The 27,466-nt window shown below is 48.2% G+C and overlaps 1 protein-coding gene across 1 annotated transcript in view; it reads right to left on the bottom strand.

Annotated features, from left to right (window-relative positions):
• Nucleotides 1–10,127: 10,127 nt before the first annotated feature.
• Nucleotides 10,128–27,466, bottom strand: part of SYT6 (synaptotagmin 6) — a 32,780-nt gene continuing 15,441 nt past the window's right edge. The window contains exons 2-7 of the mRNA XM_054395834.1: nt 24,746–25,082; nt 22,073–22,631; nt 18,856–18,976; nt 17,184–17,355; nt 15,747–15,897; nt 10,128–10,199 (exon numbers count right to left, since the gene is read on the bottom strand). Coding sequence (XP_054251809.1) covers nt 10,128–10,199; nt 15,747–15,897; nt 17,184–17,355; nt 18,856–18,976; nt 22,073–22,631; nt 24,746–25,082 — 1,412 coding nt within the window. The remainder of the gene's footprint in view (nt 10,200–15,746; nt 15,898–17,183; nt 17,356–18,855; nt 18,977–22,072; nt 22,632–24,745; nt 25,083–27,466) is intronic.

The raw sequence follows: 27,466 nt of genomic DNA, 5'->3' as shown, positions 1-27,466 counted from the left end.
TGAGCTCTAGCTCATCACACAAGAATTGGGAGGCAACAAAGCACCCTACTGAGGACTTCCAGCAGAAGTGGGAGGACAGGAGAGCTTGGGGTGATCTTGGACCTGCCAAGAGGGACACGAAGTGGCAGCAGCTTGTTGGTGGTCCTCTGTGCTCTCTAAGGAAAATGTAGAATAAGCAAAACCAAATTCACCAGAAATATTCCCTTGGGGCTTTGTTGCAGAGTGGGAGAGCTCAGGCCTGTGGCTCCATGTCAGTGTGGGCTGGTCTGGACCTGAGCCCACCCCTGCTCTGTGCTGCTGGTGCCCAGCCAGATGTGCTGACCCTGCAGTGGAAACAGCCTCCTTCCTCTGAAAGTGGATCTTCTGGTTAACACCAGGGGAGTAGAGGTGTGCGCTCAATCACAGCTCAGTCCTAGGTCTGATTTTTGCATCAGCAGAGAACCTGGGGATTTATAAAGCAGTTTTGTGGCTTGGGGAAGAGGAGAGCCCTGGCAGTGTGGGTGCAAAGGCAAGGTCTGTAGGGACAGGAACCACGAGGTGCTGCGGGAGGCTTCCTGGGATGCTTGCCCATCCTCAGGGATGCCTGGGATGCTTGTCCATCCTCAGGGATGACCCTTGCCTACAGTGCTGCCAAGCCTGACACTGGCAGGGCCAACCAGGGCAGGGCTGAAGGAGAGTCCCTGGGGCCCTCATCCATGGCCTTTTCTGCTGGGGGGGGGAAATGCTGGTGCTGAAATCTGAGGATTAATACACTGGGCTGCAGCTGTATTCAGCTTGCCCCTACTTCCCCCAGCCCTGCTCTTACTCCTCAGCCCCCAAGTATGGCTCCTGCCATACCCTCTGCAACACAGAGTTCCTCTTTGTTCCTCACACCACCCACTGCTGGCCCCAGAAACCTTCCACCACACTCTCACCTCTGCTGTGCTGTGTCGGAGGAGCTGTGCTGTAGCTCGAACAAGGGAACAGAAATTGACATTTTCTTTTAAAGGGCAGATTCTGCCAAAGGATGGGGTCCCTGCAGAGCTGGCTTCCCACCCAGCCCAGCCAGCCTGGCTGCAGGAGATGTCTGGCCTCCTTCCATCCCCCCCAGTGCTGCCATGTCTGCTCCTTCTCTTCCTCTTGACAGGAAGATTAAAAATGAAGTCTTCAAATTCAGCACTCAGATCCCTGTCAGGGGAGTTGTGGTTTGTGACACACACGAAGTTTCATTATTTTCTGGACAGTTTCATTTGCTAACAGCGTTTGCAGCTCTTTCAATGCTTGCATCAAGCTGGGTGACTGCAGAGGGGGCTCCCATTTTGGGGAACACATCTGTCTGCAGCCAGCAAGGACAGGGGTGACAGGAGGAGGACCAGGGCAGGCACCTCGCACAGTCCCAGGGATTTCACATGTCCTGGAGGCTACATGACTTCTCCAGGATTTTCTTTAGGGTGTTATTATTACTAATGCTATTATTATGAAAGTTCTTTCCTGAGGACGGAAAAATCCTATCTCAGCTCTTCAGCTGAGCAGTTCTTTAATTTCTTTCCTCTCGGAAAATCAGCTCCCCAGAGCCTTTCTGGAATAGATCTGAATTTTCTACTTAATCCATCTTCCTGAGGCAGAAGTGCTGAGGGATGCAGTGATTCCCCCTGCTCAAAGGAGGGCTTGGCCTTCCCTCCCCAACACTTTGCCCAGGCACTGCCCACGGCCTGGGGATCCTGGATCCACTCCAAGAAACATGAGATGAATGTTTGTCTATTCGCTTCCAGCTCCCTCTCTCCAGCTTGAGCCTCAGTTGAAACACCAAGTTTGGGGTCCCAGCCAAGGAAGGCTGAGCAGTGCAAGCAGGGCAGGTCCCTGTTGTGCCCAGGGCCCCAGCACCCATAGCTTCACCATTGCTGGGGTGGCACAAGGACATGGGGCCTGTGGGTGGCCAGAGCAGCTGCCCCCACCCTGTGCATCACCCCTGGCTGTGCTCCTGCAGAAACGGTGGCCTGCAGCTGCAGGTGTCTGACAGCCTGGAGCGAGCTATAGCCATGGTAACTGTGATCATTATGGAAAATTGCTGCCATTACTACAGAGGTAGGGTCAAAACAAACAGAAATTACCAATTTTTCTGTTTCTAACAAAACACAGAAGTGTATTGTTGACTCACTAGTTGCTCGGTTAAATGGATGTCTCCAAGATTACCTACCAACCCTTGTGAATGAAAATGATGCATGGATTAATGCTTCTGTGACATTGTTCAGGCAAGGAAAAATGAAAGGTCTGATCCATGAGGCAAAGCCACTGGAGGAGCATCTGTCCAAGGAGACCAGATGCTTGGTGTGGAGGGGCAGGGAGCAGAAGGCAAACATCATGGTACAGAGACTGGTTTTGAGGGCACCAGCAGCAGCACAGGTGGGTGCATGGTGCAGCCCCTCCTGCTGGGTCCTTCCCAGACCCACCTGTGAGAGCCCACAGGCACCCACGTCCCTGCACCATCCCTGTCCCTGATCCCAGAGCACTTGGTCACCTCTGATCTGTCAGTCTCCAAAGCTGCAGGATTTGTCCCTCATCCTGTGCCAAGAAGCAATGCTCAGAGGCTTGATAGCTCTTCACTGAACCTAGAACTGGCCATAGCTGCAGACATTTTAGTCTTGATTTAGAGCAATGGTGCTTTGCAGATTGCCCAGCTCTGGGCCAGCATAGGATATGCAGGGCTCTGAGCACGTGGAGATGAAGTGCTGTTGGGACTGTGGAGAGCTCTGAGCCTGGGGGACCATGAGGAGGGGCAGGGGCTGCAGCAGGACAAAGGCTCCTGGCAGGCAAGAGCCCACCTGACAGCAACACATTGGGCAGGTGTCCTGCAGGGTGGAAACGAGACTTTTAGTAGATAATTAGATGTGCCTGTAAGGGGAGAATGGAGGAAAGCAATAAATGCTAACTCCTCAATTAATCTGCAGTGGAAGCCCAGTCTCTGACCTTCAGGTAGCCTCTGCTCATCGGGTGTTGGAACCCAGCCCACAGCTTTTACAGTCCTTCTCAGCTTTTAGTTTTCATTCCCTTTTAACCTAAAATTGCTTCAAGCTCTGCAACCTGGAGGACACAACAGCCTGGCTTGCAGGCCACAGACCAGAGCTGTGCTTTGTAACTGGCTCCTGCAGGAGATTGCTCCTCACAGTTTGTTCCAAATTGTCAATTCTTCCTTGAGTGCAGTTTTCCAGGAACGCAGGGTTCTAAATGAGAAGCAGTTTCCCCCAACTGAGTCACCTCCCGTGTCAGTGTCATCTGCCATCCCCTGCTTCTTTCCATTTCTGATCCAGGCTTGCCTCAGAAATTGAAATGTTCAGCTTGTTACAGAATAAATAAGAAAGAAATCTAATTTAATCAAGAGACATCAGTGCCAATAAATCCCATGACATTTTGCACAGCTGGGGTGCAGTGTGGCCGTGCTGTGCATCCACTGTGCTTCACCCTGTGTGATGTTCAGCTGTCTGCAGGCAAACCAGGCAATTATGTGCCACTGGCTTGCATTGTTGCCTCTTCCATTTTCTGCTTCATTGCAAAGCCCTTTTCACAGGCTCAGAGAAACAACACAATTTTAGGAAACATTTTTGTAGCGTTGTTTCCATTCCTGCAGCCAGGAGCTCCTGCGTTGGTAACAACGTTCAATGTTCCCTTAGTGCAGCAGTGGCCAAGTACCCCAGGGTGCCACAACCCTCACTGGTGGCATCACCTTGACAGATGAGTTTGGAAGGACTCTCTCCCATGCCAGCATCAGCCCCTTTATCTGGAACACCTCAGCTGCTGTTCACAAGATGCTATCTGGGGCTTGGTGGCAGGAGGCAGAAGCACTGCCCTCACCCAGGGGCCAGGCAGGGCATGGCATGAAGCCACGAGGGTGGGACAGGGATGAACTATTTCTGCTGCTTCATTCCCCATGGGTTTGTAAAGCCTGGAGAGGCTTTGGGTGGCTGGCACCGTGCTGGAAGGCAGCTGTGTCTGCACACAGGAGACTGGCACAGCTGTGTCCCTGCTCCCAGGACAGTGTGTGGCCCCTCCAGAGGCACTGGGGGTGCTCCAGCCTAGCAGCCCCGAGCAGGACAGTCCTCTGCATCCAGCATCCAGGGCTGCAGCATGCTCCCTCCATTCGGCCCGGCAGCAAGACCGGGACATGGAAGGAAAATTCCCTCTGTGCTCCTGGCACAAGAGCCAGGGCAGCACATCCCTGCTCCACCGGCTCCGCAGCCCTGCAGAGCCTGCACAGCGTGCAGCAATTAGAGGTTCATTAGATAAAGCTGAGGTTATGCAACAGGCAGAAAGATCCTCCTGGTTTCTGTCACTGTCATGTCCTAGAAAGACTGCATTAATCCATCTCCAGCAGGGGCTGTACCTGAGGTTGTGCCTTCCCCTCGGAGCACGAATGCTCGAGGGATCTGCATTAGTACCCCACTGTGCAGCACCGAGCCAGCTGGGGTCCTGAGGCATGGGACCAGACCAGAGGGACCAGAGTCCGCAGCAGACTGGTGCAGAGAGCACGATGCCAGAGCTGGGAGACTTGGTGGAGTATCCACAGCTCAGGGCAGAGGGGCTGGAAGGGTAGGCAGGGTGGTCTTAAGTGTCCGGGGGGGAATCAGCAGAGCAATGAGCAAAATCCTTCTTCATTTCTGTAAGCTATTAGCAAACTGACTTAATTAAAAAATTGCTGCTGTTCCACTCAGTCCCTCATGACAGCAAAGAAGCATCATCTTCTAAAGCAGCTTGAAATGGAGAGGGCTGTGCAGTCGCTAATGAGAGATTAGGAGAAAGTCCTCTACTTTGGAAGTGATTAACAACCCAGAAAGCATTTCCATAGGTGAGCTTGTGGCTGGGTCACAATTCCCAGACACCGCTCTGCTGTGGGACGTTTCGCTGCCTGCCTCCAGCGCTGCTGCCAGGGCAAACGGCCGATGTCCTCCAGCCCGACCTGCACCCTGTCCCCATGGGACACCTCTTTAGGGGAGCAGCCCCTTCCCCCCTCCACTCTACCCTGAGCCAGCCGCTCCCTATAGCTCCTCCTCCAGCCTGGGAGGGGTCTGGGATGGGATCTCAGCACGGCAGGCACCGCAGATGGGAAGATGCCACTTGAGGTTTGGGACATTTCTCTCCTCATCATCTTTCTGATGTTGCAGGTTAGCAAGTCCCGCACTTGGCTTTGGTGCCAGCTGTTCCCACGGCAACGGAACATGCTCTGGATTTGCCTTGACCCCTTCTAAGGTGCTTCATTAGCTTTAATGAACTGCATTTTTAATAGAAGCCTACCCTGGATTTTTGCAATATATGTGCTTTAAATTCCTGATTTTTAATTACAAATGACACGAGAATGTAAGATACATAATTATATTTGCATGACTAATGCACTGTTTTAAAAATACATACATACAAAGCTGTAAAATGTAGTTGTAAATTATCTTGGAGAAAAGTCCAGGGAAGGAAAAAAAAAAAAAGAAATATTTCTTAACATTCAAGTAGCATTTCCACTGAGGACTGACTGCAAGGCTTTGTAAATCAAGCAGAGCTGCTGCAATGCCTCTGGCGCTGGGGCAGAGATCCAGATCTTCCAAGCCTGTGCCTTTGCAAAGAGAAGCCAAACTTCTCCTAGGCTCACCTGAAGCACTGCTCTCATGACAACAGAATCACGGAATACATCCAGTTGGAAAAGACCTCAAAGGTCATCCAGTCCAACCAGCACTGAAGGGGCGATACTAACCCACGTCCCTAAGCACCAGGTCCTCACGACACTTGAACACCTCCAGGGATGGTGACTCCATCACTGCCCTGGGCAGACCATTCCAATGGTCCAATCCTGATTTTGGGGTCATGTTCACCCCAGCCAAAAGCAGGCTATGCTACCTGCTATTGCAAAATGAAGATCAGAGGTTTTTTGCTGTGGAGGCATCTGAAAAAATAAAACCAACCACCAGCATGAAAGCAAAAACCAGCTCCTGCCTATCTGGAGTGCCCAAGTGCTGGATGTATTTGCATTTCTCATGAGAGCTTTGGTCCAAGTGTCGTGTCTCAGGACACAACCAGCAGCGCTGGTGCTGTGCCTGTGAAGCAGAGACAGCTTCTGAAAGTCAGACCTCCATGGGCACCCAGCACTGGGACTGACATGACCCAGTTTTCCTGGGCACTGCATGCTGGGGATCCCTGGGACCATGAGGGCTGGAGCCAGGGTGGGATGGCCTCTGCCCTGTCTGTGCACCCAGTCCCAGCAGAGATCAGAGTGAAGCAGTTGGGTTTGTGCAGCTGGGAGCTGTGACTCTGTATAAATGACAAACAGAGTTTCTAGTCCCAGAGAGGTCACCCTTAAATGATGCATTATCACTAGAAATTAGATCCCTGACCTGGCATTTAAATAACTGAGCAGCTGTACTGCTGTGCAGGATCTTAATGGCAGGAAGAATAATCAGGGCCCTGGGGGAGAAAACCTCCAGCATAATGCGACCAAGAAGTCCAGGACTGCTGGGTTAGAGAGCTGGCTAAGAGGGCAAACAACCTGAGTAGAGAAAATGAAGAACAGAGAACTGATACAAGGATCTCAAGGAACAGGGCTGTACTTTTCTCAAATGAGCTACAATTTTGCTATCTAATTTATTACCCCATAAATGCAGACAAAAGTACCTGGTCTGAAGATAGTCGGACTAAAGACTGACAGCTGGGACTGTCACCGTGGCTGGGAACTGTCAGTCCTTTCCCATCCCTGCTTCCTACACAGCACAAAGAGCAGAGCCTTACTGTAGCTGAAATTCACTTTCCATGTGCGTTTTCTCACTTTTTTCTCATGTACCATTCTCAGGTCAGTAGGAGGGCGCCTGGCTGGGACAGTTCCTCAGCCCTCTGGCCCCTTGTAAGGAGCAGTGCAAGGGAGCCATGGGATTTCCCTTCTCCCTGTGTCCCCATGGTTAAACCAGCACTCATCAAGGCAGCAAGTCAATGTCTCTTACTCTTCCTGCAGTCAGTCTGTGAAATTGGAGACTCTGAAACTAAAATAAAAAAAGAAAGGGAAAAAAAACAAAACCCAAAGGAAGGTCTGGGAATGCTCGTGTGTGTTCATTTTGTTTGCAGTACTCAAAATAAAATAGGCCTTTCATTTGTGGCTGCTTGCAGACTTTACAATGTCACCAGTGGCCAGCACATGGTTTGTGACCACCTCCTTCCCTGGTCCATGTGACCAGCAGCAACACATCAGGAGGTGCCACCAGGCACCCAGCACCACTCATCCCAGCATGCTGCCAGCAGCCTGGCATGGAACACAAGGACCCACAGCAGCATCATCTTCCCCAGCAAGGCAAATTCCCCTTTGCAGGGAGGCTCAAAGGAGCATAATGGCAAATTCTCCCACAGGATATGGCCTTGTGGTGGACCTCTGGATTTTGCTTGTTAATGTAAACTTCCCTGTGAGTTACTGCTGTAGTTAAGCACGGTGTGGCAAGTGAGGAGAAAGCAAGCAACTTAACTAATCCTGGGGTGGCACTTACGCCAGGCTCAGCTCCTTTTCAGAGTTCTAATCCCTCTCCAGATGAAAGCGAAATCTTTGCACTTGTACAGTGTATCTTGGTTCCATTAGTGTGACCAATGCCCTTGAGTGGCTGCGCTGAAGCGGTGACAAACACACAATGGTTCCATTATCCCCTCCCTGAGAGATGTGGCAAAATCTCAGCATTTAAAATATAAGTGTAGGGGGTCTGAGCCATCCAGGCGTGGGTGTTATTCACTAGCGTGAGATCCAGTTTTCCAGTAATGCAAGTGACAGTCAGCAGTGAGTGGAAATTGATTATCGGTGTGAAGCGAGGATTAAAAATAGCAACTTTTTGTCAAACCCCACGTATGTTTTGACTAAATCCTAGCTAACAAGAAGAATGGGGGAAAGACAGAGATTATACAAAGAACACCAAAACCCAAGAAGCCAGGATTAAAGAAGAAAAGGATTTGAGTGGGTTAGTGCAATTAATGATTGCCAAGTGCCATCCCGCATCCAGCAGGGACTGCCCTGGCTTCTCTTCCTTTCGTCACAGTTGCTTTGTTCTGCAAACCTGCTGGAGGCACTTCCAGCTCCTGGTGCTAACTCAGGAAACTCCATTCAGCTCAGGTCAAGGTTGCAGGAACTTGCAGTCAGTATTTGACCCATCCACTTCTATAAGTCAATTATTTTGAATGGTTAGAAATCTTTTCCCACACAAGACCTGGAACATTCCCAGAAAGGATGGGCTGTCCTGACAAGGGTTTTCCTCAGCCATGTCCCTCTGTAGATGTCTACAGTGCATGTTGCTGGAGAGCTGATGCAGCTTTACCACCTTTTTGTTTCAATCAGCTGTAAGCATTTCAAACACATTTCTTTTTCCTCTGTGACTGGTGCTCAGCAATTCCCCAAGGGCTGTGTGCTGAGTGTTCCAGGACAGCCAGGAACTGAAGGGTTTATGGCCTAAGAGTGTCTGCTCCAGCTCACACAGCCTGCCCTCACACCACGCTAGGGGCTGTCATCATCACATTTTAGAGCCTCCTCTGTGATTACTGCAAAATCACAACACACACAATCACTGCTTTCACAACAGGAGGTACTTCACCAGACAAAGCAAGACTTACAAATAAAAGGATTTTTTTTTATTGAGTTTCTGCCTCTATAGCACGTGGCACATAAAATTAAGACACGAGGTGTGATGAGGAATTATGTGCTTGTCCTTCACTGAAGAAAGGATTCATCTTACCCAGAAAAACGATGTCAACAAATGCCCTCTTCTGCCAGTCATGATGTTCAGTGAAGGCTGATGCTGTGACATTTAGGGAGATGGAAACTGAAGCTGAACTGGAGACTGTTGCTGTTCTACTAACCCATTGTGAGGAGGAATGGCTCCCTTGCTAGCAAATTCTATTTTAACAGGAAACCAAAATATTTGCATTTACTTAATTTAATTACAGTGGAACAAACAGCACTAATGTTCTTATTAACTCAGAGGAAATCCACCATGAGAAAGCATCCAAAATCCACAGCTGTCTGATAAGGATCAGCTGATTTAGCTCATACTTGCGGTGCCATTACTCCATTTTTGGCCTCTGCAGCCAAGGAGCCAGCAAAGCTTTATTTCCTTCCAAACTTGTTCTTCCTCTAGGGTTTGGACCTTAGAAATTACTTCTATTAAGGAAGTGCTGATAGTTCAACGAAAAAAGTCTGGAAGGTTTTTTTTTTAGTATTGTTTGTGCTTCTCTATTTCTCTTTACCCTTCTGTTCATCCTTTGCTACTAGGATGATGTAAGGAATAAAGATCTAGTGTCCATGCAAGGATGTCGCCTATTTCTGTAACATCTTTCCCCTTTATGTTCACATCCCTCTTGTGGCAACAGAATTCTCTCCACTCAGACAAGGCTGTGATGCACAGGGAGAATGAATGAGCAGCAGCTACAAAGGGGACTTCAGAAACTGTTCATGCAAGGAGCTCTAGGGACACCTCAAATACAGGGAAAAAAAAAACACCCCAGGTTTTCCCCCCTTGAGGCAACTGACAGCATTTTTTTATATGTGACCAAAGGAATTTGGGATACACACTGCACAAACTTCTAACAGCTCATGAACACTTCTACACGGACAGAAACCTGTGAACACACTGCTGGCCCTGGGCTGAGCACAAGAACAGAGCTGTTGAAGGCCAGGAGAAGCATCTTTTGCTGCAGCTCTTCCACACTGGTGCAGGCAGCAGGGCCAGTCCCCATGTCCCTTGTGCCACCCGCGCTGTCCGTAGACCTTCCGAGCATCTTGACACTTTTCCAGCCTTCACACACACACTAAAAACTATTTTACACATTATTTTACAGACCAAACATCCAGCCCTTGTCTCAGTCCACCTTATTCCTCTGGAAAAGTTCCATACAATAAAAGCCACCAAAAAAAAAAAAAAAAAAAAAACCAAAAAAAAAACCAAAAACACAAACCAAACATCACCTTGGGAGACGTATTAGACAAAGACAAATTTGACCACAAAACAGGTTTCTGCCTTTACTTACGCAGAACAACTAGACTGGAAAAGTCTGGCTGCTGCTGCTGCCACTCAGCAACAAACGACTGAGACTCTGGGCCAAGTGTGCAAAAATAACTTGGTTCAGTCCCCATCCGCTGGCTGCGCTCCGGATCACGGCGTGGGTGGTGGTTTGGGGGAGGGACTGGAGCCCTGGCTGTCGAAGCTCGCTGCCCGGCCGTGCCACTGGTGGGAGAAGGAGAAGAGGGAGTCTGAACAGATGGGAGAGGCTGTTTGAATCCCTTCACACCCCTCAGCGTGGTGCCGGCTGCGGCTCCGAGGGACTCTCCCCAGCTCTGCCCTGATTCGGCTTATTGAACGCCGGCGTTTAACCACGGGGGGAGGATTACTGAACTATTCACTTAGTTGCTTTGTAAATCAGTTCACAGTTCACAGAGCTGCTCACACACAGACATACACACGAAAAAAAAAACAAAAAGGGAAGAATAAACAAGATGTGTGCATGCTGTGAACACCAAGTTTAGCTTTCTGTTCTTTCCGGGTTTGCTGCTGACTCCTTCTGCCTAATTGCACAACTACTTAAGTCTCTCCAGTCTGGTAACCTGACCACACAGAAGCTGTGTCCACACTGCCACATTTTCCACTCTCTCAAAGAGAAAATCAGATCAGAGAGGCAGTGAATGTACCAAATAATTTTTTTTGCCATACTTATGGGATCATGAATCATTCATCTGCCTTGAGGGCCATTATTGTAACTCAAACCCATTATTCCTCATTTTGAGTACTTGCCCAGCTCACCATCTTCTTTTATTAAACTGAAATGACAAATGATAGACATCTCCCAGAGACAATGGGAGGCATGGTACTTCCACCACTTCATCCCCCCTGGATCAATTCCCTTCTCTCTTACATAAGCAGAAGCTCTTTGCTGACTGATATTAATACTCCAGCATGTATGAACTTCACTTCTGTGTGTGAAAACTTGTTTGGCAAATCAAACTTCACCCTGGGTTTCATTATTTGCTTCACAAGGATGTGTATTGATGGCCAAGTTTCCTTCCCCAAAGATACCAGTCAGTGTAGAGTAACTCACCATATTTCACCAGGGCTGAGCAGAAATTAGTGAAGGAAGAAGCTGGAAGGTTGTTCTTCCAAACAGGCTACTTTAAGGTAAGAAAACAGTTTTTTCTGTTTCTCATGACAAATGTATTTGCTAAAATCGCTGAGGAACTGATAATGTGGATGCAACTCCCCATGAGAATTGCCAAGAAAAGAGCAGATAAGCAGAAATTACAACAGAAATGGGCTTTTGGCAGAGTCCTCACCAGGCTGCTTGCCCTGTCCTGCCTGCAGTTACACTGACAACATTTGGCAGAGTCCTCAACAGGCTGCTTGCCTTGTCCTGCCTGCAGTTACATTTGCTACTCCAAAAATGTGATGAAAATTCTTCCAGGACTAGGTTCAAGTGACCAGTGTGCCATGAGGAACTTGGAGATACTTCTCCTTCAGTTAATTAGAAAAGGTGAACCATCATCGTGTAATTAACAGTCAGAAACTGGAAAGAGTTCAGTGAAAGTCAGACATGCCCCAAAGTCTGGAAGAGGCTGGTTTTGCATATCTTTAAAGATAAATGGCTGTTCTTCATTATGGACATGAATTAGCTCTCAGCTAAGTTATTGGGTTTTATCTGGAGAAATAGTTTAAACAAATAAATACTCTCATGCTGAATGTCAGAGGGACTTTGGCAACATCAAAGACCTCTTTTGCACTGCACTGCACTGATGGTGCTGCTCTGCAATATAGGACAGGGTTTGTCTTTCACAGATAACAGAGATATTTCCAGTTTTCAGAAGTCCCCTTCAAAAGTCTGGAAAGACACACTCTAATTTTAAATTTCTTGTTACAGACACATCACTTAACCTGCCTGATGGATGTGGCAAGAAATGCAGAAGAAACGGTGATGGGTGGGATGGCTGAGGCACACCTGAGAGGGTGACACACACCTGGAAGGCTGAGGCACACCTGGGAGACTGAGGCACACCTGAGAGGATGAGGCACACCTGAGAGGCTGAGACACACCTGAGAGGTTGAGGCACACCTGGGAGGCTGAGGCACACCTGGGAGACTGGGGCACACCTGGGAGGCTGAGGCACACCTGAGAGGGTGACACACACCTGGAAGGCTGAGGCACACCTGGGAGGCTGAGGCACACCTGGGATGGTGACGCAGACCTGGGAGGCTGAGGCACACCTGGGAGGCTGAGGCACACCTGAGAGGCTGAGGCACACCTGGGAGGGTGACGCAGACCTGGGAGGGTGACGCAGACCTGGGAGGCTGAGGCACACCTGGGAGACTGAGGCACACCTGAGAGGCTGAGGCACACCTGAGAGGCTGAGGCACGCCTGGGGGGCTGAGGCACGCCTGGGGGACTGAGGCACACCTGAGAGGCTGAGGCACACCTGGGGGGCTGAGGCACACCTGGGAGGCTGAGGCACACCTGAGAGGCTGAGGCACGCCTGGGGGACTGAGGCACGCCTGGGGGGCTGAGGCACGCCTGAGAGGCTGAGGCACACCTGAGAGGCTGAGGCACACCTGGGGGGCTGAGGCACACCTGGGAGGCTGAGGCACACCTGAGAGGCTGAGGCACACCTGGGGGGCTGAGGCACACCTGGGAGGCTGAGGCACACCTGGGAGGCTGAGGCACGCCTGGGGTGCTGAGGCACACCTGGGAGGCTGAGGCACACCTGAGAGGCTGAGCCACACCTGGGGGGCTGAGGCACACCTGGGAGGCTGAGGCACACCTGGGAGGCTGAGGCACACCTGGGAAGCTGAGGCCACAGCAGGCAGTGCCAGCAGGACCTTGGGGCTAAAACTGGGAACAAGGATTGTGCCAAAGGTAAGAGGTCACTGTCAGAAAAATGGGATTCTCATCTCCTGCTCACAAACTCTCCTTTTGAATGGCTGTGTGAGGAGGTCACTACTTAGAAGCCTGTAATTAATGATTCACTCACACATGGTCTGCTTTAATGATGACACTCATTAAAGAAGCACAACCATTACAGTTTGTTGATAAATAGGGAGCAACCAGAGACATGAAATGCAACAGAAGCAAGTTCCCTAAAGACTCCAGCAGTGAAAGAGATGAAAGAGCAACACTGGCTGAGATTCTGAGCTGTAAAAATATGGCATAAGCCCCTTTTTTTTGCCCATTTTTTTCACAGCACACCAGGCCAGGCAGCTTGTGTGTGTCATGAAGAAACTGCAGGTTCCCACACCCTGGTCTTCACCCATCTGTGGTGCTGAGCTGTGCAGGGAGAGGAGGGGGCAGCATGCAGGCAGCATGGGGAGAAGGCAGCAGGCAGGAGAAGCTCTGTGCTCCTGGGCTAACAGCTCCAGTCATCCATTTACACATTCAGAGAGACAAATCAACCCCAAGTCTCTTGCTTCCAGTTGAAGATCAAGCACTCAATCAGGAAAGACACTGAAGTGCTGCAGAGGCTGCTACTGATCACCAGAGCAAACAGAGCAGAGCATGAGGATCAACTAGAAAGGAAATGCTCCATTTACTGGTGCCCAGCTGCAAATGCTCTTGAACGTGAAGACAAGAAAGATGACTGCTCAGGATGGTAGCACAGCCAGAGCTCACCACACGAAGATACAAGGGTGAAAAAAGGATGGAGGGTCAGCAGCCTCTCACTCAGCACCTGTGGTCAAGGGCAGATTCCCCAGGGAGCTGGCAGCCCATGGGCCTGAACCAAAGGGCTAGCAGGTGGCTCTGCCCTTGGCACCACCACCCAGTGATACCACCCCAGCCTGGGCAGCCATCGTGTGCATGGGGACCTGGCATTGATGACACAGGATACAAAGACCAAATTGCTTTTTAAAAGTGCACAAACACCTATGGAAAAAATGATGTGATTATTTGTAACCAACAAAGACCATTTCCCATCAGCTTCTCTCCAGGAGCCTGTGCCTTCTCTGCTTGTTGTTTTTAAGCTGCACTAGGGATTTGCAGACAGCAGAGTTGAAACTTAAAAGGGCAAATAAACACAGGGACCATTTGCTTGCTGGCTCTGTGCACCAGAAATACCAGAGCAGATGATCAGAGGCTTTGTTTTTTTCTTCCCTTTCAAGCAGAGCTCCTGACCTGTGCACTGGGGGGGGGTGAAATGATTCACTGAGGTTTTTTTCCAAAGTCTTGGGGGGCTCAGGAGCACTTTTCAAAGTGCATTTTAGAATGTGAGTCATCTCCCATGCCTGCCTTTATTTCTCGGAGTTTTGTCATAATAATTACATCTTTTTTTTCCCCCCTCTATTGATTATCAAAAACTTTACATGAGCCTTTCTTTCAAACTCCCACCTGCATCTGAAAAACACTCTCGTAAAGTTAGACTGGAGAAGGAGCTCCTGCCCCTGGGTCAGAGCTGGCAGCAGGCATCGTGCTGTGAGGTGCTGCAGATGACACAGACATGGAGCTGATGATCAAGTGGCAGATCACGAAGTGTTTGGGCTGAAACTCAGTGGTCACTGGTGCCCAGCTCTCTGTGGCAGTGGGAGGTGGCATATGCTGCCTGCCCAACCAGTGATGGCTCATGTGGACTGCGCCAGGGTTTAGCATGGCCACGCTGGTGAAAACCTGCTGCTGCTCCCCACCATTACAGTGGCACAGTGGTTTAATTCTGGTTTGATTTACACCAGTTCCACACAGGTGTCCTGACCTACACTGATGCAATGTGGAATCACAAAATGCCTCATACCAGTGAGGGGCACAGCTGAGCTTCAGAACCCAGCCTGATGAATGTGAGCTGGGACAGGAGCAGTGAGCAGGGGCTGCATCCTGGTTAGAGGAAAGAGCACATTTCAGAGGAACACAGGGTTGGCTGCATAATAATTCAGACTACAGTGGAGGATCACCAAGCTTCATATCTGCCTTTCAGCAAAACTCAGTGTCTGAGCTTCAAGAGGAAAATAAGATTCTCTGGTTTGAAAAGATTTTTACTTTGTGGCTTTGAGGGAAAATGCCTTCTTAGCTCCAGATAGAGCAGGAGGTTTTATTGCCTTAATTGTACTATCACTGGCCACAAATGCTGGCTTTCTTTTCAAACCTGAAGTGTCAATAGCATTTTGTGCCATTTTCCACATCTCAAGCTTCCAGAATTTATGACCTAAATTGGGCAAAAATCAAAAAGCTCTATAGGAGTGTGAGGAAGAAGAAAATGTTAGAGATGGTCAAAATGCTACCCAGGCATTTCAGCCCTGTTCTATCTGGGGCTGTATCAAGCAATCCTCTTTCTCTGGAGATACTATGAGCAATTACATTTGGTCTATTTATTCTCCCTCAAAGCCCTGGAGATGAGTCAACAGGAAAATCTTTAAGACTGAAAAAAAAATTTTGAAACTTGAAATAGTCAATATCCCTGGACAATTTGTTCTGCAATCAGTTGAGCATTCTCTTTCCTTACTGCTCTCAATCTCTATTAAAAAAAAATATACATAAAAAAAAGGGGGGGAACACAATCTGGTAACAGTCACATCTGTAAATAAAGTCTTTTTCATTCTTGCTTGCAAGCTGCAGGAGCTATTTTGAGACAAACAGAGATGCTTCTCTTCTAGAGTTCATTTCTGCTGAGAAAAATTCCCTCGGCTCTTGTCAGAAAATCCCTGGTGCTGGTAGAAGCTCTCTGAAAGCCTTCAACCAGATCACTCATGCACAGCTCATGCATTAAAAAAAAAAAAAAGAAAAGAAAGAAAAGAAAGAATAGCTCCACACACCTCTTTGAGAGACTTCTTTACTTCCACTAATGGATGCCAGTGCGCGATGGGCTTGCGTGGGTACGCCAGCATCTCGTTCCAGTGGTCTCTGCCCAGGCCTTCAGCATTGACCCCCACACGGCAGACCCCAATGATCTCATTGTGACCTACTCTGAAGAATAACAGAAAATCAACAGGATCACCTCTGGCTCAGACTGCCTCTGCACTGTTTACCCATGAGTTCTGACCCCACGCCATCAGTGCCACTATGTGGCATATTAAAGGCACGGCCCCCCGAGATGTAGCCCACTTGACACCTGTAGGTAGCTCAGAAATGATCCATGTGTTGTGAGGACACACACAGCTTATATGCTCTTAGCAGCAGTTGAAAGCAGGCCTGTTTCTAGCAGTACTTTTCCACTTTAGCCACACAAATCTGATCTAAATGGTCATTGGTCAAGCAGTTCAAACATTTGTACCACACAGGTCAACACTTGATGTCCTTCCTCTTATCTGCTCTCTGCCCTACCACCTCCCTTGTTTTAATGAGCATGTCTGTTTCTTTATCAGAAAGCTGTGTTTCGGGCTCAAAAGTGATTAATCCATCTCCTTCAATCCCCACATCTCCCCCCTTTTTTATATGTAAAAAGAGCCTGCTTCAAAGCACGATTAACTATTGCTTGCACACAACAGAACAGACAAGGAATACAGATTAAAATTAAAAAAAAAATTAACAACCTTTCCAAACCCAATTTTACCAACTGTAAACCCCCTCCTTAGAGTCCTCCAAAAAGATGACCAAGATTACCAATCCCCACACCACCAGACACAGGTCTGGCGAAGGTGTGCTGTCGTATCTCCACAACAGCCTGGTCTTCTCTGTGTAGCCAGCACAGGGCACAGGGCACAGGGCACCACCATCACCAGAAATAATCATAACAGCTTCAAAATGATTGGAACTGTGGATCAGTCCAGGGACAGAAGTTGGAGGGATGTGTGATGTAGCTGGGCCCAGAAAGATCAGGTACACGTTCAGCAATGGGTATTCAGACACCAATTGCTCAGAGTGAGGCCATTGGCTGTCTAAAATGGGATGATGGCTTTCAGGACAAGCAAACAGTGAATAGGGACACTCAGGAAAATGTCATAAAGCAAAATATTGGCATAAAGCTCTGGGCAACCTAATCTAGTTGAGGATGCCCCTGCTGACTGCAGAGGGGTATTTGGAGGTCCATTCCAACCCAGACCATTCTATAAAAGGATTTTTTTTACCATACCTACTGTCCTAGGTAATTTTCCATAACCACAAATACCACTTTAACAGTAAAGCACTAGGGACAGATTGATTCAAGAGAGCTGTGCAGTCCAAGCCCTGATACTGAGGAAGATGGCTGCTGAGCACCCAACCAGCACCCAAAAGTTGTTTTCCCCTCCAGCTCTCCAGAGCCTCCCACCTACCGATCGTAATCCATGACGGAGATCAGCAGACTGACTTGATCCATGTTTTCTGGGGGAATGTCAAAGATTATTGCTTCATTGTAAGTGGGATTAAGTGTGTTTTTCTTGATGGTGGTTTTCTTCTTTTTCAGTCTTCGCCCATCACAGAGCAAAGACACTTTGACATATGGGTCTGGAGAGGAAGAGATAGGAAAAGGCCTTCTATATATGGAGGCTCATTTTGGTACCATCACCACGCAGAAACAGCATCACTGAAGGGTGGACTGCAAGGTACCATGAGCCAAAGGCACTCCTCAAAGATACTTTTAGAAAGAGGGATGTCTGTGTACCAGTGCAATCCACCATTTCTCATACTGCTGTGAGTGCTGACATGGAAGACCAGCACCTCAGACTCTTTAGAGGGCAAGAGCAGCTTTTTCCACCAGGTTTTCTGGTGTAAGGGTTTGCAAGCATAAGCAGGCACATTCCAAACCAAGAGCCCAGTGAAGATGATGATATCAGCAGATGACAATGGGCACTGGGTGCTCAGGCATTCTAACTTGCCACAGACAGCAAACCCCTAACTTTTTCAAAATTTGTCTGAGAGCAAAATGTAACACAGCATTTTTGAGAATCCAGACAGGCAGGGGGGATGTTTTACAGGGATTCTGCACTGCACTGCCATCAAAACTACCAATTGCTAACATCATGTGGCAGTTACAGCAACAGGGGAATTTTGAAACCTGTTTTCCCAACATCAGAGAGCAGCAGAAAGAAAAGGCACTAGGGCAGCCCTGCTTCCCTGGCTGAGCGTGGCACAATGCCCTCAAACCGCAAGCAGCCTCTGCTTGCTGCAAGGGCTGCCCAGGTGATTTCAACACATTTTCAAGTGACAGTAAACATGCAATGTATGGTTACAGAAATGCTTGGCTGGCTTCCTCTGCAGCCTCAGTTCTCAGACATTTCATATGGCATCAAGCTCCAACTGAGCAGAAATGTTTTCTGCAAAGATCTTTTGCTGTGTTGTTACTGCCTTTTATGTAAGTCGGGAATGAAGTCCAAATACTCGGATGCTGATCTCTGGAAAAGAAGCTGCTTTTTATCTTGAAATCCAGAATTTGTGCATGCTGAGTTTGAAAGACAACTCTTTGGAGCTGTGAATGCATAAGGTCTTCAGGTGGCTTTGATCCTGATGTTTGAGTACCAGCCACTGAACTGAGGGATACACTTCAACTGGGCTTTGCCCAGGTGGCCCATGATGCTTTCCTAATCATGGGATAAAATGATTGATTCTGGCTGGAAGATTATCTGGTGGAAAACTCCCTGCTCACATAAAACTGCTGGAGTTAGTGTCTGCATCAGATCTGAAGTATCCAACCCAAAAGACAGATCAGAGCTTTGCCCCTGCAAACCCTTCAGTGGGAAGGGGAAGAGCTGGCAGACTCCTTCCACAGCATATTCATGGATATAGTCACCTTCCCTGGATTCATCCCCTTGGGAATAGGTTTAAAAGACAAAGCTACTTTAAATTATTTATTTATAGCTAAAACACAGACAAAGCTCTGTCAGGTGTGCCCATGATGCTACAGCCTTGGCACCAAGAGACACATGCCTGCTATCCATTGAGGCTACCTTGAGGTTGGAGGAGGAAGCGTGGATGCAATGTGGCCCTTCTCAGCCCTCAAGCACCTACCTGAGTATCCAGTGATATCCATAGCTTTGAGGTTCCTGCATTTAATGACAGTTAGGGTGAGGCGACCTGCAGTTGGCAAATAACAAAGGGAAAACATGATCTCTCCCAGGTCCACGCTTTCCTTCAATAAAACAGAGAAGACATTATATTGGAAACGTGCAAGAACCAGCCAGGCTGCCTCCAGCCTCCACCACCATGCTTCCTGCACTCAAACAGGCTCTGCTCTGCTCTGTCACTCTCAGCCCTTTGCTGTGTGGTGCTGCTTCCAGTGAATCCCAACATTCTTTGGCTAAAAGTGAATGTAGGGAACTGGAAAAGAAAAATGTGTGTCCTAATGGTGCAGCTTCAAATCACTGCCACAGCAGGGTAGGAGCTCCCTGCTGCACTGTTACAGCTCATGTTCTCCTCTGTCTGCTCCATCGCTTAGGCAGAGCCAAGTGAGATCTGACACCAGTAAGGACATCAGATCAGTATCAAGTTTTGTTTGAGTGTACAGAGTGTGTCTCCTGGTGCCAAGTGTGTGACACCAACATCTGTTTCCTCAAGTGAAGGAATGTAACACAAACAGAGTGAGGTCACAGGGAGGTGAGACCTGCACAGGCAGCAGGGCTGTGTGCTCTGGCTGTGCAAGTCCCACAGCTGACTGTCTGGGTCAGTAATGGGGCTGAGGGACTTTGCTGGTACCAAACACTTTGGCAGAAAGTGCAGATGGCTCTCAGATTTTCTCTGAAGCTGAGCATGAATTGCAAGGTGGTTACAGACCAGGGCTACAGAGCTTTAAAACAGAAGAGAACCATGAAGTGGTTGAACTATTCAGTGGCAGCTGAGCTTGTAGGTTTTGACATGCCTATTATCATTTGGACAGCCACCCCCTCTGGAGATGCCTTCAAAGAGCTAACAAGCATGGCATGAGGCAGGTGTGTGTATGTATATCAACAGTGAATTAACCAGCAGATGGCACTCAGAAACATTTGGTAGCTTCTGGATTACAGAGGTCAATACAATTTACTCCTTTAATGCTCCATAAAACAACTTTTACACCTCATTCTTAGCCCCTCTTGTACATGCAGCCTTATCTACTACACCTCCTGAAAGCTCAGGCCATCAGTGCCTTGCTCACAGGAGTTCAGGAAAAAGAAAATAAGCAAACCAAAAGTATCATTTGAACTAGAAAGCACTCTCCTCTGAAGTCAGCAGAAAGGTTTCCAAACACTTCCCACAAAGGGGTTTAAAAGGGAAAAAAAAAAACCAAACGTATTTTGTACATACAGATCCCACATCTGGAGAGCAAACAGCTTGTTTATTTTTAGAAAGGGAGTGTTTGATTTGTTTCAATGTGATCTAATGATCTGATGAAAATGAATCGTAGCTGTTAGTAGTAGAATGATGGGACTAGAAAGAGAAGTAAATGCGTTAGGCACTTCAAGCTTTGCTAAGTGTTAGGAGAATAGATCTTGTTGATGGATGAGATTTTTGCCAAATGATTTCCTCCTTGTCCTCTGGTAAGGCAAAGATTAGATATTTATTGCACTTAGCCATTCAGAATACTAATGAACCTTATATAAAAGTCTTGATTCTTGACAGGACTTTGCTTGCAAATAAATTGTAAATGTCCTCAAGCATAGCATGGATGAAAGAAACAGCAGCAGCCAAACGTTTTCTGGACAGCACAACAGATAACCAAACTTGTAAGTGTCTCAATAAATGCTGTCTTAGAAGGTGCTACTTGCTGGTAGAGAAGAGTTTCATACTCTCACCCACTCAGAGTTCCCACTCTGATCTCCTGCTTGCCTTAATGAACCACTGTCAAGAGATTGTTCCTTGCAAGTAGGAGCACAGGAGTGTACGCGGTGTCCTGCGGGTACATTATCTTCTTGTAGCTTACAGACATTGGGACACTTCCAAAATTCCTAGCAGTACCTCTTAGGAAATAATGGAAGCTCTGAATCAATAACCTCTGCAGACCTGAAACCAGAAATGTTTCCCTGATTCACAGGCTGTACAGTCATTAATTAAGCAGGGGAGTGCCAGCCACCTGAACAGCTCCTATCACTTAAGTGCATCCTCTCTTTGTGCCCACACGATTGAGCTGATAGTCACCCAGAGCTTTCCGTGGCTATTAGAAAAGCTGTATTTACCCTTCTCATTTTTGATTAAGCAGAAGTGTCCTTGGGTACGTTACAGCTGGCTGAGATGTACCATTTCCCAAAGAATGAACAGAGAGAATGATGCCCTCGACTTTCTGTGGATGCACAAAATGTCTTTGCCACCACGGTGGTTCTGCTCCTCTCACACCATCTTTGGAGGCTTTTCCTTCAATAACCCTTCTGTTGGTGTCTCTCCATCTTTTTGTGTGTATGTGTGCATTGGTTTTTCTTTCCCATTAAATCACTTTACTTAGTCGGCTAGGAAAACATCCACTATTTCTTGCAGAACCCTCCCAGTGAAACACAGACCACACACAGGTTAAAAACTCCATAACCTTCTCCTGCCACTTCGTGGCCTGTGTGCTTTTACTCTGGTGAGACCCTTCCGAGTTTAATTCCTACCATGTAACAAAGATTTCTTCCCCAAAAGGATTGTCAAGCCCTGGAACAGGCTGCCCAAAGAAGTGATGGAGTCACCATCCCTGGAAGGGTTTAAAAACCTCCATGTGGGACATGGTTAAGTGGTGATCTGGCAGTGCTGGGTGAATGTTTGGACTGAATGATCATAAAGAGCTCTTCCAACCAAAACAATTCTAAGTCATGAGGGTCATAGCAGCCACTAGGAAAGATCTGTCAGGGCCTGTGCTCTCAGCCACAGGGGTGAGGAGATCTCATAACCCAGTTTCAGAAATAACACGAAGTGACAAAGATGACAACTGACTTGGAATCCAACTAAAGCAGTTCAAACATTTGTTTGCCCTCAGAATCAGCCAAGTCCTCCTGGGAGGACAGTGGAGGAGCAGGCAGCTATTAGGTAGAGGTTAATGTCACTGCTTCTGTGCTCGGCGATCGATGGGAGAAGGTGACTCCTGCCAGCTGCCTGAAACACTGGAAGTGGCTGAGACTTTTCCTTCTGTGATGTTTGGCTTTGCTTTCAGAGGGAATGCAACCCATGCCCTGCCCCCATCAAGCTCTGCACATACTCAATACCTGTCCTCTACACCAACAGGTACCATGTGCCCCAGCACAGCACCACAGAGCAGGCAGGACCCACCACAGCAGATACTCACTGTTGTTGCGTACTGAATGTCCTTCCAGATGGAAGTCTCCCGTGAAAGGTCTGAGGCCTCAAACAAGTTCTCCAATATGACTTCTCCTATCATGTCGTGTCTGGAGAACCTGTCGAAGTCAAAGACGCTCAGGTGGAGCTTCCTGCTCACCAGCTCCTCGTGGGGCACGGGGAAGTGGAAGGACTCATCGAAGGTGGGATTCAGAGTCTTCCTGTGGACTCGTGTCTGGAACTTGCGCTTTCTGTCAGGCAGGAGGTAGATCTTCACGTAGGGATCTGAGCTGCCGCAGAAGTCTTTGGCTGGCAAGTCAAAAGCCCTGAGAATTCGGACGGTCAGCGTCTCAGTCTCATAGTCGTACTTGAGAGTGAAGTTAATTTTCCCACAGGTTTTTGATGCCTCTTTCTTAGGGTCCTCCGAGTCAACAGATTTTTGTTTATAGAGTTCAGGCTTGATGCGACCGATGCTGGTCGGCTGCTCAGCCGCCTCTGGTGAGTCCATGCCGTAGTCCATGCTGGACACATGCATCTGCCGAGGAAGGTGCCTCTTGAAGGAGATGTGCCTGCAGGAGGAAGACACAACAGTGTTTGCCATTCCAAGGACATTTCTCTCCTTTTCTCCACTGGACTACTGATGCTAGGAAGCAGAGAGAGCACAAGAAGGAGTGTACCAGAAGTTCCTGAACTCTACAGAAACCATCTCCGTTATGGAAACGAGCAAATCCAGTGGTCATAGGAACCTATCCACCAAAATTGCAAAGTGGCAAGCTTCACTTTTTCACCTCTTATGCAAGTAATAGCCCACAGCTAAATATATGAGACCAAACAACTCCTTAACCAGGCCATAGACAACCCAGTGTGGAGAATTTTTCCCACCCACCGTCGTTGCAGTTCCAAGATACTGGCAGTAAGCTTCCCTCAGACAGAAAAAAAATATTGGGAAAAAAAAAATAAAGTGAGTCAACCACAACCAGCTCAGGTATTGCTGCTTCCAGACTTCTCCAAGAGACTCTCATCAGAAACTGGTAGATAATTCCTGACAGGGAGGAGAGTGGAGCCTCATCTGGGAGCTGTCTGTAGCCTTAAGCTCCCCTCCAGCACGAGAGGCACTGTGTGTAAGCAAAGCTTTATCTAAGCAAAGCACAAAAGCTTTCTGTGGACTCCCAGCATTATTTGAGATTATCTTTTGTTTACAAGAGCAAAACATGGAGTTATTCAACCCTACTAAGAACCTGAACAGCCAGAGCACTAACTTTTGGTGATAAGTGATGCTCTGAGACCTCACTTCTTTCCTCAAAGGCATTTTGGCCTGGACTAGGCTAGGCTGTGAGTCAGAGATCCCAAATGGCTGAGGTTGTTCCCCAGAGTCCCTGGACCTGGCTGCCTGCCTGTTTCATGCTGGGCTCTTTCACTCGAGAAAATGGATTTGAAACCTTCCCACGTACAACCAAGTCCTACTCTGTTTGTCCTAATTCAGACAGGCTGAGCTTTTGCTTTCTCCTCTGTTGGAAAGGTGTAATGACAGCAGAATGAGTGTGTGCATGATAGGGAGGCCACCAGCTGTCCAGAAAGCAGAGCAGTTAAATAGAGGAGCGTGTGGCACAATTGCAGTTGTCAGCACGTTGATTTTAACTCCAGCTTCTTCAAACGGACGGCTGAGATCAGTGCCTTATTAATCCTGCAAGACTGCAGCTATTTTCCGAGCAATGTCTCCTTTGGCAGGGCACTCTCACTCACACCATGGCCATGGCCAGCAAAGAGAGCAGGAGTGCTGGGACACAGCCAGGACCCTGCCATTCCCTTCTCCTGTCCTAGTTTCACAGCCTTCTGTGCCAAGGAAGAGGTACCGTATTTCTCAGTATTGCTGCCAAGGTGTCCTAAGGTTTGTGGAGCCTGCTCCCGATCTCCTGAGTGAGATGTTCAGAGGCCTGTCCCCCGCTGAGGCAGAGCCATGCAGAGCACAAGCCCTGGCACAGCTGGTTCCAAGCTGTGCAGCCAGCAAGCAGCAGTTCTGCTTATCCGACTGCTCCTGCTGGGAGCCACAACAGCAAGAGAGAGCAGAGAAGACTAATCCTGTCTGACAGCCAACCATCATCGATACCTCAGCCTTCCTCTCATGTGGGAACCAAATTAAAGCCTCCAAAGCACGCTAATGGCTTGACACAATGAGGTCAAGTCACAATAATAGGGCTTGAATCCTTGATTGTGTTAAGAGGGCCCACGGTAAGCCAGCCCAGACACAGCAGTTGGGTAATGACCAGGCTCTGGTAATCCAGCATGCAGATGGCAGCACTTCCTTCAGCCTCCCTGCAGGTATCTGAACTTGGGACTCCACTGAATGCCTCTCCCAGCTCCCTGAGGAGCAGCATCCAGAGGAGCTGTGTGTAGAGGAGCAGCATCCAGAGGAGCTGCGTCCAGAGGAGTTGTGTGTAGAGGAGCAGCATCCAGAGGAGCTGTGTGTAGAGGAGCAGCATCCAGAGGAGCTGCGTCTGGAGGAGTTGTGTGTAGAGGAGCAGCATCCAGAGGAGCTGTGTCCAGAGGAGCAGCATCCAGAGGAGCTGCATCCAGAGGAGCTGTGTCCAGAGGAGCAGCATCCAGAGGAGCTGCATCCAGAGGAGTTGTGTGTAGAGGAGCAGCATCCGGAGCAGCTGTGTCCAGAGGAGCTGTGTCCACTCACCTGGTGGAAGACGCAGGCTCAGTCGTTTGCCGCTGGATCCGCGTGCGCCGCATGATGTGGTCTTTCATGGACATCTGGACCTCTGCAGGGATGTCAGGGGATGTGTGGCTGATCTTCACTGCTGCCTCCAGGAAGCTCACAGCCCCTGCGTCCTTCAGCTTGTCTGCCATGCTCTCCTTACTGCAGCCCGCCTCGCTCTGCAGGACGGCCAGGTTAGAAGAAATGGCCTTGTTCCTCCAGGGAACCCAGCACAGCTTCCAAAAGAGAAACAGAAAAACTGCCACCAGGGCCAGTCCACACACAATAACTATCACTGCAAGGAGGCTGACGGAGAGCTCTACAGAGGGAGAGAAGGCAACAGTGACAGGGAGAGGGAGAAATGGGAAAGGAGAAGAGAAGAGAAATATGGTGAGAGCGCCATAAGTAAAGGGAAGAAACGGTCCAAACTGATTTGTATCGCCACTAATGGAGAGCTCTTAGCAGGTTCTGCAAACAAGAGTAAAATCCAAGCGAGCACTCCCTGAGAGATTTGGGACTGCTCCCTGCCCCAGACACATCTGGGGAGAAATGGGTGTCTCCAGATGACCAGAGCTGGGAAGGTCTGTACCATGATACTTAGACTGGCTATGAAACATCATCCCTGCTTTTGGCTTCAGCAGACTGCTGAGTCTGAAATCAAGAAGAACTGCAGAACTACACAATAAAAACAAGCTCCAATGCTTACCAACACAAACTGCTTTTTTTGCTTCATACCACAGGTGTTCAGGCACTGCATTTAAAAATAAATCTATCAACCATGATCCTGGAAGCAGATTGCTGTTGTACTATCAACATTCACATCTTATCCAGATGTGCCCACAGGGAACAGAAAGTAAATGCCAGCACAAATTTAAAAGCCCCAAATCACAAGCTGCTGACACAGCGAAACCAAACATAGAAGGAGGCTGTACAGCAAGTGCTACACATTCTTCCTTATCCTGAATAGCACAGAAACTGAGTCTGTTTTACCTCATATGTGATGTATTTCAGCATTTTAATCTTTTTTCTAGAGAGGAAAGAGCTTCCATGCCCATGGAATCAGGAAAGAAGGAAGATATCTATAGATAGATATATGTGATCCAGACTGTGAAATGATTCACAGCACTTCATAAAGAGAAAACACTGCCTATTTTGAGTTCCTTTTTTACAGTGTATTAATTCCCAGATTCCCACCAAACCCAGAATTCCAGTAGGTTAGAACCACAAAGAATGCCAGTCCCTGAGGATGAAGACAGGTTTTGCTCTGGAGTTCAGTCTGCAGTGTCAGGACTGCAGGGGATTCAGTCACAGATAAGTGTGAGTTTATGGACAGCCCCTTGATTTCCTGCTGTGTTCTTTGTAGTGCTCATAAAGCCAGGCTTTTAAATCACCAAAGTGCAAGTCAGGGCAGAAAGACAGGCAAAAAAATACCAAACACTTCAGCAGGTTAGACACAATAACCATTGCCTCTCATTAGTCTCTGCTTAGGTGTATGCTTAGACTACAAACCAGAGGTCCCTTCCACCATGCTGGGATGTGGGGAGTTTGTGAAAATCCATCCTTACCAGGCACTTTAGTTCTTAGAAGATAAGCTGAGAAACTCAGACCTGTGCTTAATCACAGCTGCTTTAAATGAGGTCCCTGACACCTGCTTTGCCTTAAACAGAAGTTGCAAGACCACCTTCTGTTTCCTTTGGCCATGTAGTGTAGTTGTAATAAGACATTCAATGTTTAATGAAATATGAGGAAAGACCAAGTTTTTCTCTTGACAAAATAGCTGAGTTTTTAAATTACTTTTAAAACCCGACCCAATAACAATAAAAATAGCCCAGCCCCAGCACCACTGATGAGCCACAGCAGCAAATGAACCCATTTGCATGATCTTTGCCAGCATGCTGTCTGGGAATGCAACAGCTACTATACATCTGGGATTTTTGCATCGGTTCTTATAAGTGAAATCTCAAGAAAGCATCAGGCACAAGATGTGACATCTCCAGCCCAACAAGGCAGCTCTGCTGAACACCTGGGGAAGCCATCTGTTGTTTCTGATACCCCAGAGAAAATGCTCTGCTCTTCCACAAAATCACCCAGCTTAGCTCACTAAGGGCTTGAGACAAAGCTTCCTGACCGTCCACAGCTTCCTTGACTCAAGAGGAAGGGCTGGAAGCTGGCAGAGTAAAGGCCATCCAGAAGCTTTTGCAACTTTTCCTCTCCCTCACCAGCCTCCTGTGCAGGTCAGACTGCACCATTTATTTTCTGCTGTAGCTCCAAAGTGGACATACAGATCACTGCTGGGGTGAACAAATAGGCCCTGTCTTAATCAATAATAAATAGGATTGTACAAGTCAGCAGTGGAGCTTCCTTAGAGATTTGGCTAAATGAATTCTCACCAAAGCAGAGAGCTCAGAGCTACCACTTTCCTACACTTTGAGTTCAGTCTTGGAATTGTGCCCAGGAAGCTCACTGTCAGTTTCATAAGGAAACTTCAGGACCTGGACTTTTTGCAAGCAGCCTTTGTTGTTACAAAGGAATGGGTGCAGTGCAGAATCTATCACTTCTGTTAAGATGCTTCTGCCCATTCCAGCAAGTTCTCCAGCACACATGACCTTGCTAGCACACCAGACTCATTAACAGGAAACATCAGAACTAATCAGATATCCACTCTGAAAACCTGTTGCCAGCCTTAGAAAGATCTTAGTTGGT

Source organism: Indicator indicator, chromosome 35 (genome assembly GCF_027791375.1).
Source record: "Indicator indicator isolate 239-I01 chromosome 35, UM_Iind_1.1, whole genome shotgun sequence".
In the NCBI taxonomy this organism is placed as follows: Eukaryota; Metazoa; Chordata; class Aves; order Piciformes; family Indicatoridae; genus Indicator; species Indicator indicator.
The sequence above is the reverse complement of the archived record's forward strand: the minus strand, read 5'-3'. Positions and strand labels throughout refer to the sequence as shown.